The 14,226-nt window shown below is 48.9% G+C and overlaps 4 protein-coding genes across 4 annotated transcripts; all 4 read left to right on the plus strand.

Moving 5' to 3' along the window:
• Nucleotides 1-3,981: 3,981 nt before the first annotated feature.
• Nucleotides 3,982-5,448, plus strand: MAA_10845 (zinc finger domain-containing protein; the record flags this gene model as incomplete). The annotated part of the gene is made up of 2 exons (XM_011412764.1): nt 3,982-4,630; nt 4,691-5,448. 2 exons carry the CDS (start codon nt 3,982-3,984, stop codon nt 5,446-5,448), a joined length of 1,407 nt encoding a protein of 468 aa, XP_011411066.1.
• Nucleotides 5,449-6,333: 885 nt separating this feature from the next.
• MAA_10846 (uncharacterized protein) lies at nt 6,334-8,020 on the plus strand (the record flags this gene model as incomplete). The annotated part of the gene is made up of 3 exons (XM_011412765.1): nt 6,334-6,501; nt 6,551-6,588; nt 6,637-8,020. 3 exons carry the CDS (start codon nt 6,334-6,336, stop codon nt 8,018-8,020), a joined length of 1,590 nt encoding a protein of 529 aa, XP_011411067.1.
• Nucleotides 8,021-10,261: 2,241 nt separating this feature from the next.
• MAA_10847 (uncharacterized protein) lies at nt 10,262-11,071 on the plus strand (the record flags this gene model as incomplete). The annotated part of the gene is made up of 1 exon (XM_011412766.1): nt 10,262-11,071. One exon carries the CDS (start codon nt 10,262-10,264, stop codon nt 11,069-11,071), a length of 810 nt encoding a protein of 269 aa, XP_011411068.1.
• Nucleotides 11,072-11,435: 364 nt separating this feature from the next.
• Nucleotides 11,436-12,652, plus strand: MAA_10848 (uncharacterized protein; the record flags this gene model as incomplete). Its single annotated transcript, XM_011412767.1, has 4 exons — nt 11,436-11,791; nt 11,871-12,138; nt 12,210-12,300; nt 12,402-12,652. 4 exons carry the CDS (start codon nt 11,436-11,438, stop codon nt 12,650-12,652), a joined length of 966 nt encoding a protein of 321 aa, XP_011411069.1.
• Nucleotides 12,653-14,226: the final 1,574 nt, after the last annotated feature.

Here is a 14,226-nt window from a genome sequence, read left to right on the forward strand (position 1 = left end):
GAGTGTGGGACGGGGATGCCTACCGGAGTGAGGCATCCAAATCTCTGGACAAAATGTAATTGTCGCGGGCAGCCATGGCTATACTGGTGGGTATTATGGCCGGATTAACGAATGCCTTGCTGCAAGTGACTTGTGCTTTTGTTGAAAATTGCTACTACCTGCGGCAATTGCATTAGAACCAGTTGGTCGACGACAAGACTTCACTGTCCGTATAGAGCAAGGGGGGACTTGCGGCAATAGAAAAGGAGTTGTAGGTAGATGAACTGGTTTGCGACATGAAATCTCCTGGTACACGGTTTTGTCCTTGGTATCCCAACATGAGTAATTCCTTGATGTCTGGTGGCACATGTGTAAACTTATACTGCCGGGACCAGAGAGGACTTCCCGGCGGGTCCACGTCCCGGTGTTCATGCCTGAGCGCTCGCTCTCTCCGATATTGAGGTGACGGCACGGCCGCCGCACGGGCAGGTCAGGTTACATCGGGACCGTTTGAGTCCAACGTCCACAGAATACCCCAACCGACCTGCGCCACATGGACCAGAATAACCGAGGCAAGGCACGGGGTTTTGTAAAGATATGGTATTCGGCCCAGTAGAACCGTTACTCCCTTCATATACCCTGATTGTGAGAAGAAATTATGCAATGGAGCATTCATCCGGAACGGGGCACATGTCCGAAAGATGCGGTCCGTTCTAAAGTGCGCGTGAGGAGTAGCCGCCGTGTTTAGTTTCAATCAGCCATCGGCTAGGGGAAAAACCATAAAGTATCTTAAGCATACAATATCAAGGCTGATTGGCAGGACAGCCAGTTCAGATATGTGGGCTCAAGTGCCGATAGCCTTGCCTAGGCAGTTCTGAACTTTAATCCACGAGTACTTTGTAGCTGAAGCTGCGGATAAGATACGCCTCGCCTTAGAGAAAAGCGGCACGGGAACTCCGGTTGCATCTCCTGTTAAAAGGATCTGCGCCATGGCGTTTTGTCCAGACCTGTTTCGTGGATCAATAAAGTGCTTATTCAGAAACGGCTTTCCTTATTTTATCCCCGACAGCCCAATCCAATAATCTTTTTGCCAAATTTACATTTCACTTGGAATCTCCATTTTTGCTTGATTCGCGTCTGACAAGTCTGATTATCTCCTTCGACCGCCCCGTATTGGTTGCATTAATACCCTATGCAAAACCTGTTCTTTTTGAGTTATGTGTGCATCCTTTGTCTTGCTTTGTTTGTACATTTCAGTTGATAAAACTTAGAAAAGAAGTTCCACACTACCTTGTGCCCCTTAAGTCATTTTGCCCCTGATCGCGTCTGTGTGAGCCGACAAAGTCCAAGTGCCGGAATTGCCATGGGATGAGCAACGACGACATGTCGACCTTTTTAACGCGAAAATATATACCAACTAGCTGTTGTCGATAGTAGCTCGGCCGACTGGCATGCTTGGAGCTAATACCTTCACGCTTCGGCCCATGCCTTGTTTCACATTTCATTCTGTAGCCGTCTAATCTCTTCATCAAAAGCTTTGGATTCCAATCAATGTGCGACATTATTTCAGACCTGGCCAATCATATGCGCAAACGTCCCATTCCGGAACAAACAAGCTTGTGGGCAATGTGGAATCAAGGCTGAAGCCAAATCTGAAGCACCAGACACAACCCCTGCATGAGCCTCATGATCCGTTTCAGAATATTGGCGCGACAGCATCTATGCAGGAGTGGCGCTGCGGACCAAATTCTTGGCGTGTCAAATGCTTCAGCCTCAGAGTTCGATGTGGAATCATGGTGCCAACCCTCACATATATGGAACTCTATGAGAACCTGCAGCAGGCAGACGGCAACCAACTTTGTGCAGCGACAAGGTCCTGCAGCTTTCTTTGGTTTGTTGGATCAGACCTATCAGAAAGCAAATGTGACTTTTTCAAGCTATCTATCTGACGGTATTTGATACAAATGACACAGTCCCATTTGCAGTGTAACAGTTGATAAAGTGACTAGTTGGAATATACGCCCCCTTAGTTTGGCATTGTTGCCTCGTTCTTTCTACTTAAATACTGAACATGTAAACTTCAAATTTGGATACTTCAACAATTATCTAGGCATCATCTTCTTGAGGCATTACGATACTGCATCGGGGCCCAGAAAGGCTCTCGCCAAAGACATTGAACAACCTCTGCAGTGACGCCATAGGCGATCTTACTGCTCTAAGAAATTCTTCATCGTTGTCAAGTCCGATATAATGTTCTCCACTATATCTCAAACTAGTGCGCAAATGCAGATGACAACCGTCGATGCTGCTTCTATGACTGTGCCTTCCATCGTCCCTGGCTTCGTCTCCATCTACACAAGCAATGGCAAGGTCTATGCGGTATTGCAATTGGGGAGTTCACAATCGGCGACGCCAGCCAGCTCACCCTCTCCGATGACAACAATACCGGCAGAGGGAAAGAGCTTTTCGTCTCCTCCTCTCCCGACGGTAACGCCATCCACAGAAACAAGTATGCTGGATATGGAGCCTTTCTCAACCTCCCGCTACAATACTTCCACGAGACCAACTACCCTGGCGACATCTCCTTCACTACCACCCATTATGCCCGAGAACATGACCGAGACTGGCATCGTGTCCACTATGGAACGTGGAGGCCTTAGCAGGGCCGAAATGGCAGGGATAGCCGGAGTCGTAATAGGTAAAGTGCATTAATTCAGCACTGAGATCTCGTCGCTAACAGCTCTCAGCGGTCTTTTCTCTGATGGTATTTGGACTAGGCCTGTTTTTGTATCGACGTCGTCGACAAAGGCAATCGGTTGATTCGCTCTGGCCATTACCACTTGCTGATACCCATACGGAAAAGGCTTTCCGCGTCCCTGTAGTTGGCCAAAGATATCGGCTCAGGAATGGACGAATTACTCCAAGTAGGAGCACAGAAGATATCCAGGTTGTGCCGAGAGGTCCTACGCCGACAAATCAGGATGACGCCTCTAGAAAGAGTTCTGTCATGAATCTATTTCCGTCAATTCCCGGACCATCTTTGAGCCTAAGCTCATCGAGATGGGGAGATGGCCTTCACAAGTAGCAGTGGATCTTATTTATACATTTTTAATGACAAGGTATTTGCAGACTGGTTTCATTGAACCTTTGATCAGGCATATCCAAGAAATGACGGTAAAGATGTCAACTATCATGACTGAAAAGAGGCGGCTGAAATCATAGGTCCATGAGAGATTTGCTACCGATTTTATGCGACGGCAGTAGTCATGGTGTGAATATCTAGCCCTAACTTTATTTATGCGTATTAGGGCGCATGCTGTACTTTTGATCCATCTTTTCCTCTCCGCCTCGCAGGATTTCTTCCCGTTCCTTGTGGCCAGCAGCGCCCGCCTGGCAATCGTAGCCGATGTAGTCCGTAGCCATACGGCCACAAGAATTCGTGGTTCTTTGAAATACAGTGTTAGCCAATTGCCTTGAAGTCAGTCTTGTGGATGATCCTCGCCTACTCGTCATATTTGTTCCTTGGCAGACTTGTATATAGAGCTGCGCTCTGGTGTCTCTTGTACTGCTCCTGCATCAGCGCTGTTAGTCACGTGAGATGCTCAATGTTAACCGCCAGGTTGTGACAAGGGCGGGAGAAGGTGGGCTTGGAAAGGATTGTTCAGTTCAAACTATAATAATCGACTTAATGGTACCAAAAGTCCTTGGTTTTCCACGAGGGACGGAAGATCCCTATTAATACAGGAAGTCGGTGAGGGCTTGTGCCTGAGGCAGCCCTTGCTTATGACCGACCTCGGGCCTCGTGACTGTTCCCTTCGTTGTTGTGTCAATACATAAACCTTTGTTGGCCCAACGCCCTTTATTGTGTGCCAACCGTATGACACAGGTTCTCCGCGACGGAACGTCAAAGGATCCAGTCCACGTTTCCTTCTCGCCAGGACTGCATCTACTTGGTTTCCCGGCGAACAAACATTCTGCGCGAATTTCAACAGAACCGCTGCCATGTGTCAAGACCAAGGGCTGCAGCCGGCTTCGATCGTACGCCTGTCTGTCGAGCTCCTGCAAATGGTGCTCTTGGAACTACCAGACGTGTCATCGTTGCGGGCAGCCGCTTTGTCATGCCCGCTGCTTTACGAGGTATTTCTGGATGCAGAGACTACCATCACGACGCAAGTATTGCTCAAGCAGATTGATGACAGCGTCCTGCCCGAGGCGGAGCTCGCATTCCTATCCTCAAGCTTGCACCATGGTCCGGAACCCGAATATCAGCACAGCCTCGTCGACTTCATCACTCAAAATCTTCGCCAAAGGCCGACTCCACCCAGCTCCTGGTCGTTACAAAAAGCGCTTCAACTTGAAAGACTTCATCTCTGTGTGAGCGAGCTAACTCAAAGGTTTGTCCATACCACCCTGACCACATATCCCATGACTCAAAGTGAATGCACTGCTACGCGACTAGAGAGGTGTCGCATCGAACGGGCATTCTACCGTTTCGAAATATATTGCAACCTGTTCCGCATGCTTCCAGAAATATATGCAGAGCTCCCTACACACATAGAGCAAGAACGGCTCTTCTTTGCTTGCTTTGCTCCTTGGGAGAATGAACAGCTAGCCTGCATTCACGATTTTCTTGTTCGAGCTGTTTCGCCAGGTAAGTTACTAGGAATAACGTGTACGATTGTAGAATCTAAAGCTCATCACAATACACTAGCATTCAATGATATCGCAGAACATGATATCGCTTGGGGCGCATTCCAGGTAGAATACGATGACAAGATTGATTCCCCCTTCATCCAACACCTTCTTTCACGTGGATTAAAGAAGCTACTTAGCGTCATCCTAGCAGAAACATATCTAGAACGACATCGACTTCTCTATTCTCGTGGTTGTCCACCCGTCACAGATAACTTTCTCCACGAGGGATTAGAAAGCGCAAACGGACACAACGACAATGTCTCCCTCGAAAGCTTGTCGCCAATGGAGGAGGCTCTCCTATTTAAGCATTCTTTTTTTAGAGATCCGGATTCGGGTCCAAGAGATGCCTGGAAATGGGCACATCTGGAAGAGGCCAGGTCACACTGGGTGTATGTCGAGGATCGCGAGAATATACGCCGATGGGGTTATGTTATGTGGGACAGATGCCGGTTGGATTCTGTTGCCATGTTGCAAAAACCCTGGGAGGACACGTGGATTTCTACAAATGTGCTGCTAGAGGAACAAGAAGCTGCGCGGCAATCGCGGGAAAGAGCTTACATGGAAAACTCGTGGGAGAAGAGGGAAAAGATGTACAGGAGAGGCGCCGTTGGTTGGTGGAGTTGGGGAGATGAAAGCCAGGTGCTATGGCCAGACGGGGTTGCGCCTGGACAGAGACCGTCGGTTCCTGTGCATGTCAAGCCTGACTCTCTTGAAGAGGCTCGAGACGTACTGCGGATGATGAAGCTGCCGCCGTCGTGTGCCAAGTTATCTTGAAGCTAGTCAGATACGCTAACCCATCATGCCTTACATGGTATACTGGAGCATCTATAGACGATTAGCGATGAATTCAACGAGTGTTAGAGATTTTCACGGTGAACTCCTTATTTGCAGTCTTTCATCTCTCACTTGTACATCCTTTGTCGCCTCTGGGTATGCAGCTGTATATAAGCTTCTATGTAAAGGCGGCCATTTCCTCACATCCGTGACGAAGTGTAGTATGTTGATTAAAAGTACAAAATTTGCTAGAGAAGAAATGGAAAAGTGTTTTCAGACTGCGAAAAAGGCACATTGTTCTGCATCACGTTTGTCCATGTCCACAACTTTCTGTGGCTCGTCGTCTGATCTGCTTTATATGATAAAGCTGTGGCATGTAGTCTCGAAACGCTGCCTTACATAAAATGGACAGGTTCACCGCAAATTTGCCTTGATTCGTCGAGGTGGTGATACCGCATTTGGAGGATAGTTTGCAAATCGCCGAGGCGGACTCCGGTCGGCCTCACCCACCGGCATTAGGACCCAAGGCGTTGACAACTACCATTGTGGCTCAGGATAGATTTGAGGTCCATGTTAAAGATGAGATGGAAGCTGTAGGTAGTCTATCTCTATCGCTCCTACCAGGGAGCATCCAAGGTGTCAAGGGTATATCCCTGTTGAGGCGATATGGAGCTACCACGAGCAGACTACGTCACAGGCCGATGACTCACCTCGGCGATTGCTCTTTTGCTGTTGTATACCCCCTAGTCCAACATGGTCGGACTCCTGGTAGTTGGTGGCTGAGCATGCATTGATACCGGTCCATAAATTGATAAAACTCACCGGCGTCACATATCAACTATTCCAGGACTCGGCAGAAAAACCAGACAGTGCTTGAGGAGAGCCATGTCTGACGCCAGGATATCCGCCCTTCGTGAGCTGAAGGCGCAGAACAAACTCCCCCATGTCGGCATCGTAGGAGCTGGCATTTCCGGACTCAGGTGTGCAGATACCCTGATCCGCAATGGATTCCAGGTCACCATTCTTGAGGCCAGAGAGAGGATTGGGGGTCGAGTAAGCATCGTACTTGTAAACTTTGCTGTTGTTTTACTAAGTATAGCAGGTGTTTCAACAGGAGATAGGTGGCCATGAAGTGGACATGTGAGTTGTTTTGTCCTGATATCAAGGTGTCATATGCTGACTAGGAAGGGGCGCCAACTGGATTCACGGCACGAGGAATAACCCTATTGCACTCCTTGCCTCCATGACTGACGCGGATCTTGTCCCCGACGAACCCGACGCTATATTTTTCGATTCTGTGGGTGAGCGAATACCTGCGAATAAGGCAGACCAATGCGCCGAACTTGTCGCGGATGCTTTTGACAAAGCCATCCAACACAGTAAAAACCTCTCGTCATCCATCGACCCTCAGAGAAACGTTTTAGACTATGTGCTAGAGATAGTGAGACGATCGCCTCTCGATGCCGAGTCCAAGATTATCTGTGAACAAATGATACACATGTACAACTCGGAGATTGGAGATTGCATTGAATCTCAGAGCCTGAAATACTTTCATCTCGAAGATGGTATGAATGGCCATGATGCTTTCGTCGCGTCGACGTACAAGAATATTATTCAGCTCATTAGCAAAACTGCGAGAAGTGCTGATGCCATACAACTTGGCCAAGAGGTCGTCAAGGTGCAAAACTTCTCCCGCAACTCAGATAACAAAGCCGTTGCCGTTGAATTGGCAGGTGGCCAAGTCAAGACTTTCGATGAAGTCGTCATTACATGCCCTCTCGGCTGGCTGAAACAACACAAGTCTGCGTTCAAGCCTTCCCTGCCCCTCCGACTCGAACAAGCAATCGATAGCATCGGATATGGTGCTCTTGAAAAGGTCTTTGTTTCATTTCCTGCCGCCTTCTGGCAGAAAGCAAATGACAGAGGCGGTGTCGCTTCCTCCACCCTCGTTTCGAGAGAAGAAGCTTCGAGGTTTATATTCTGGCACTTCTTGAGCCCATCGTACCACCCACTCACGAAGCATCTGGGCTCATGGACGCAGGAGTTTGTCGCCCTTTCCGGGCTTCCGGATACTCACGCTCATCCAACTTTGGTCTTTTACGTGGCTCCTCCCTGCTCTCGTCATCTCATGCCGTCTTTTGCAGGCCTCGTCCCCCACTCGGACGCATACAACGACATTCTTCGTTCTTTTACGGAACCATTTTACTCTCGCATGCCAAACTATGATGCTGCTAGCCCTGCTTGTCGCCCGACTTTATTTCTTGGCAGTCAGTGGCAGAATGACCCCTTTGCAGGATATGGAAGCTACGTGAGCTTTCAAGTTGGGCTGGAGAGAGCGGGTGAAGACCTGAAGATCCTGCGCTCCGGTGGAGGGAGGGGAGCAACGGGCGGCAACCTGATGGGTAATGACCGCGGTGTATGGTTCGCTGGAGAACATACCGCTCCGCTGTGTGGCCTTGGAACGACGACGGGAGCTTGGTGGAGTGGTGAAAGAGCAGCAAGAGACGTCCTCGAGGTTTACGGCATGAAGAAGGACATGAACAAGGATGGAATCGGACCCGTGATATCATAGAGCCGCATCGATACGTAGTGGAAAGTAGGGAGTCGTGTGACTCTGGATCAAGGGGAGCTTGAGAATGCTCAAAGCATGGTCGTTATACGTCTGCTGCCCGCAAACTACCGCTATTTTTCCAATGATGACAAAGATTCTGATCCATGAACAAGTCAAGGTGAATACAAATGGTTAAAGATTGTTTGGACTGCTTATTTGAATCGCCGGAAAAAACCATAGGGTAGCACATAATTACCAGAATATGTACCTTGCGGGCCACGACCACAGTACCAGCCCCCTACATTGATGCCCTCTGGAACTGCCAATATAGTTATTAAGAATCTTTTTATAAATACAAGCAGTGACCAGACTCTAGGTATGTAGAATATTAACACAAGACATTATATTAAAGCGCTACAAGGACATACTGACTGGATACGGTCGGTTTGCACATCTACCGACGGGCGATGCGTTTTATCCCTAGGCAATGGCCAGACAGCCCTTTTACGAGACATATCAGGCTCAAATTCTAGGAATGCACTAACCATAACGGGCCATAATCACAGCATCAATTGCTGCGCTCTTGTTCCCCCTACCTCGTATCTAGTACATCTGGCGGTAACGGCAAGGTTAAAGGCGCCACCGCCCGCTACCAGCGCAGCGGAATTCATCGCAACTGGCTCTCGGGAAAACACTATTAACCTTTGGAATACTCGTGGTAGCCGTCTTATAATGCTAATTTGTCACGAAAAATGGGTGATTGCAGTCGTGTTTCACCCTGGGGTCAGCTATCTTATTTCAGCAGCCGACGTAAAAACACTACGCTGCTGGGACTTGGGCCAAGAGGAAATTTGCATAAAGGTGTTGGAAAGCGTTCATGAACAGTTCGTCACTTGTCGTACATCTCAAAAAAGCTAGTTTAGCTCAGGGGACTAAAATTGCCAAGCGGCCAGGGAGCTGGCTATAATGACGGGCGTTGCCTGGGCAGATACGATGTCGTTTCTGGAAGTCCTCCAGGTCGGAAAGCGTTCACCTGTTTTGTCAAACATGTCCAGCTGGGTGGAAGAGCGCGGCTGAAGAGAAACGAGAGAAAAGGACGCCGTAGGGCTAGAAACAAGTATCATTCCTGCGTAGTCGACCATGTCAGCCTCGTGTTGCGCATGGCATTAGAGTTGGTGGCTGGAAAGCAGACAGCCACTCAGGCTACAGTATTTTGATAGTCAGGTTACACCTGAGTGAGTAGCAGGCCAGAGGACTGTACGAACAAAAGTCCTCATTGGCATGTCTTAATCTGGTTGTCGGTATGCGGCGACACCGATCACGTTTACTACACGCATACGCACAAATAGGACAGCCGTAACGCCTTCTCAGGGTTAGTATGTGTTTTTAGATACGATGGCTGTCTACATGCAGGAACCGAGACCCAAAGGCGTTAAACAGTGAGACTGAATAGCGTCAGCCACATAAAAAGTATAAAATGGTACCAGCAACTTTTAATCCAGCCAAAAGGGAAAACTATTCATCCAACTACAAAGCACCTCTACCAAGGATACTTTCGAGGTTTTCTTGCATATTCACGGACTTTCTGGGCAGGTTCTCTTGGTCCCAAAATGTGTATCGAGTCTGGACTGGGGCAAGCAGCGGCACCTCCGGTAGATCAAACACCACACTTAACCTGTGGCTTTTGCCTGTTAGAGCACACTTATGCGGCACTTATTGTGGAAACTCGGCCGGTTGTCCGCCGAGATTGGAAAACGTGGCGGACTATTGGTCGAAGCTGGAATATGTTACGCCCACGGAGGAAGGCAGCAGCCTTCGCCACCGGCCGGCTCATCTGTCGCCGAAAGATCGAAGCCACTTCAAATCCGGGGTCCTTGGACTCCGCGTTGTCCAAGATACGTACCCTTGGCCTTTTTGAGATGCCGCAAACCTGGCGTTGCGGGTTTCTTGCGATTTGGTTACCAGTAGAATGGGGCTGGCAAGTCGAGAATCCAGGCGTCTCTAACCTGAGTGCCACCACGAGGTCGGACCGTGAACTGTCCAAATGGCTAGATCTAGACCCCTATGGGCTTTTGGATATGATGGTACGCATATAGTCCTGTAAATATACCCAGATGTATAAAAGCCTCTTGAACGTCAAGATGTTTTAGCCCGAGTCCTATTCTCTCCAGCAGTGCCTCATCAAGAACATCCAAGCCCGTGTCTTACTTATCATTACTACACCTTCATTCAGCCCTGACCGCTTCGGTACAATCATTCATCATGCAGATCAAGCCAGCTCTCGTCGCGCTCCTCTCCGCCTCCCTTATCGACTTTGGAGCTGCCGCCTACTGTAACACGAGCCAACTCATCCATATGGATGTAATAGGCACCTGTGACTGCAGCCCAGAACCCAAAGGCTGCTCTACACCGTGTACCGGGTGCGGAGTCACACCCACAAAGAACATACGCAACTGCAATGGAGGCTGCGAGGATAGCGAATCCGACTGCGCCGCATGCGGCATCTGGTTCCATACTCTCTGCAACTGCCTGCAACACCCACTCAATTGCCCGAATAGCGGCACGATACAGAAATACGGCGCGCCGGTGTGGGTGCTGCTGGAAACGCCGCCGGGGGATCACAATCTCGTCACGACGACGCAATTCCTCCCCGGCATTCGCCAAATGAATGCCGGGCACGACGAAGCCTGGCTCTTCGCCCAGCAAAAGTTCGACAAGACGTCCGAGGCTCTCGCCATGAACCCGGTCGTAGTGAGAACCATGGAGCAAGTCCATATCCATCTTTGCCCGCGTAACACAACCACGGCCGGCATGCTCGGCAAGATAACCGCCTTTAGCTCCTCGAAGCTGGTGCAGCTGGCAGACGACAAGGAAATGTACTGCCTCGGGATCGACCATAGTGTCGATGTTAAAGGGTTCGCTGGCCTTGTGGCTGATTTTATAAACAACCCGCCGCCAAATGTGTGCAAAGACATGGTTGGCGCGGCCATTATCGAGGACGACAAGAGTCGAAGATGGGCGTGTGCCACTACGAACCGTCACGGACCTTTGGCTAAAGTGTGCTTTCATTAACTAAGAATGGATAGAAAGAAAAGTCAATTGCAAGTTGAATGTATAGACCAAATCTGAGCGGCATTGGGTTGCTACGTGATGATGATGGTGATGAACTGTAAACATGTTCCCTCACAGTTAACATGAAGATTGGAATCGAATTTTCGGCACAGAATATCCTCTGGAGTTGAAGTTGGGAGGTTTGCCATGGCACAACTCCAGGACTTGACGTTCAAAGATGCTGAAGCCTACGCTAACACATCCATCCATGTCTAAAAGACCCCGTTTAATGACTGAGATTTCGACTGATGGCTAGTGAATACCTTGCATTGTCGTTACAATTTGCCAAACTAGTGTGGAAATGGTCGCGGTCGTATGATGTGCCATGGGCGGCGCTGGAGGCGCTGGCTCCAACGACCGGATCGCCCTAGACGGGACTGGCAAGTCTCGGGGCGTCTTTTCCGGTACTTTAATATGGAGCGCAGACAGAAATTACTGCGGTGGTGGAACTGGTGCTTGCACGCTCAACTATCATCTCAGGGTGCAGCAAATGTCTACGGCCGACCATGTCCATCAAAGCTCGACCAATACAACCAGGGCTCTCTTAAACAGGCCGTCCGCTGACAACTCAACTACTCTGATCGAACGGCACAAAATCAGCAGTGGATATATGCGCGATGCCATCATCGGCCTTGCAGATGGCCTCACGGTACCATTTGCCCTGACGGCTGGGCTGTCCTCGTAAGCCGACCTTGCAGCCACCACGGGCGCATTCTGTCAACGAGCGACTCGCGACTGACTCTTAACAAATTTCGAACAGAATAGGCTCCTCGAAACTAGTTATTGTCGGTGGTCTTGCTGAACTATTTGCTGGCTCTATCAGCATGGGGCTTGGAGCGTACTTGGCCACCTCGACCGAGAGGAAGCATTACCAGATCGAGCTTGACCGCGAACGTCGCCAGGTCACCATGTCGGCCGATCAAGAAGAAGAGATTATGGTCAAGATATTCGAAGGCTACGGTGTTGGTAGAGAGGAGCTCCGACCGCTGGCGCGGCGGCTGAGAAGTGACGCAGATGCATGGATTCAGGTTTCATGCCCCCTTCCCCAGGATCGACACCTCATCATCAAGATTCTAACGATGCCTATACATGGTGCTAGTTCATGATGGACTTTGAGCTCCGACTAGAACGGCCGGGGCAATTGAAACCCTGGCTATCTGCGATCGTCATGGGCCTTGCGTATTTTCTCGGTGAGTGTTGGCCATCCATCCGGGCGCAGTGCCAGAAAAACGGTCCGACCTATCCCACTCATGTATTCCTGACTGTTTGATTTTTTGCCATGTCTACTTAGGAGGCCTTATTCCGATGATTCCGTACTTCGCCCTCGCGGTCAAGGCCGCCCTCTTCGTCTCCATTGGGGTCACTGCTGCCATGCTCACTCTATTCGGGTTTTTTAAGGCGACGAGCATGGGGCTAGCTCGCCGTGCAGCTGCTTTCAGCTCTGCGGAGACATTGTTGATTGGGGGTTTGGCGGCTGCGGCGAGCTACGGTATTGTCAAAGGCGTCGATTCTGCTATCCAAGTGAACCCTGGAGGCGTCTGAGAATACGAACCTTGTTACAAGTTGAAAACGTTGAATGTCTCCGGAACATGAAGTAGTAGAATCTACTGTACGAAGAAGTCAAAACCTAGAAAATGTCATTGTTATAATATACAGACACGGTTTAAACTGTTATTAGTTGTAGCGCACAGAATACTGATTTGATAACGTCGTATACACGGCACGATTGCTCGGACAGTTTTAGACAGAATGGGAGACTCTCGGTTTCCTACAAAAAGGGTGGATTTATATGAATATCTAATGCTTGCTGCAAGTAGCAGTACAACAACTGTAGGCTTGAATAAGCGACTTGATCTTGGCTCACGCCCTTAAGCCAGCGACATCTGTTCAAGAGTATTCATGTCTTATCCAATATACGGCCCAGATTCTGGATGTGCTGTTAGGAACTTTAAGCCCGCCAGTACAACTGAGAACTTGAGCTTCTTCGGATACTCTCAACTGAAAGATGGGTTGGTACCAGAGTGACCGTTCTTGGCGGTTTGGAGATAGATCAGCCGGTCTACGTTTAACTCGTGGGCAATGACAACGGGACGAGGTCAAAGTTACTACGGATAATCTCAATACGCTCGTCGGAGCTCTTATTAGGTGCCATAGGTATCAATAAAAATTGATAGCGGCTTAGCAATACTAATAGCGTAGCTAACCCTAACCCTCTACCACCGCCCGATTATACAGTTCAGCTGGACAAGTGGCGTAGGATGTGAGCCACCAAATTACGGAGGGTGTTGGGAAAAGTGGAAAAAGTTCTTTCTCAGGACGGATAGTGGCGTGATACCACAAGAAGTCCATATTGTGGCGTCTACGTATGCATGATGGTTAGAGCCGTTATGAGAGTAGTGGAACGGATTGGACTGTACGACGAGAAATACACAGTTACTACGTTTCAATGCAAAACTATCTCTATCCAAGGCCTTGCACGTGAATCTCTCAGATACTCGTTACTCGTTCACCGCAATCAACTACCTGGAGACTTAACCCAGTTGGACATTCTAGATCGGGGCTGAGTTGTACCGAGACTTGCTATTAGATCTGGCTGGTTGCCAGGAAAGACTAGCAGAGACGACAGAGAATACTGAGCTCTTTGTATACATCGCATGTGTCAAGTTCTACTCTGACCGTTATAAAGGCCGAATAGTTGAAAGATGTATTCCCATATATCATTCTAATGCAGATAATTTGTCAGCGGCTGCCTAACATGATGATGCAGTGAGAGTGCAAAATTTGAGAAATATTTCTACGTAATTAGTATGTTACCTATTCTCGAGTCGTAATAGCTCACATATACTAAGCTAATCAGGCTACAGAGGCACAAGGCTCTGCTTGGTGATGAAGAGCAAGTTTAATGTAATATTCTAGCCCAATGCGCATAACTGGCTTCTCAACTGCAGTACTTATTTTAGTTTTCATCTAGAAGTATAGACAACCTATCGTCCCATGATATCCCTGGACAACATCAAATCAGACACATCAGATAACTTGCTAAGTAAGCGGAACCACCATGACTGCAACTTTGACGAGCCCTGCTCTATATAATTCCACGGCTTCGTTGGCAGTGA

This window comes from Metarhizium robertsii, assembly GCF_000187425.2.
Source record: "Metarhizium robertsii ARSEF 23 chromosome Unknown MAA_Scf_2, whole genome shotgun sequence".
Classification (NCBI taxonomy): Eukaryota; Fungi; Ascomycota; class Sordariomycetes; order Hypocreales; family Clavicipitaceae; genus Metarhizium; species Metarhizium robertsii.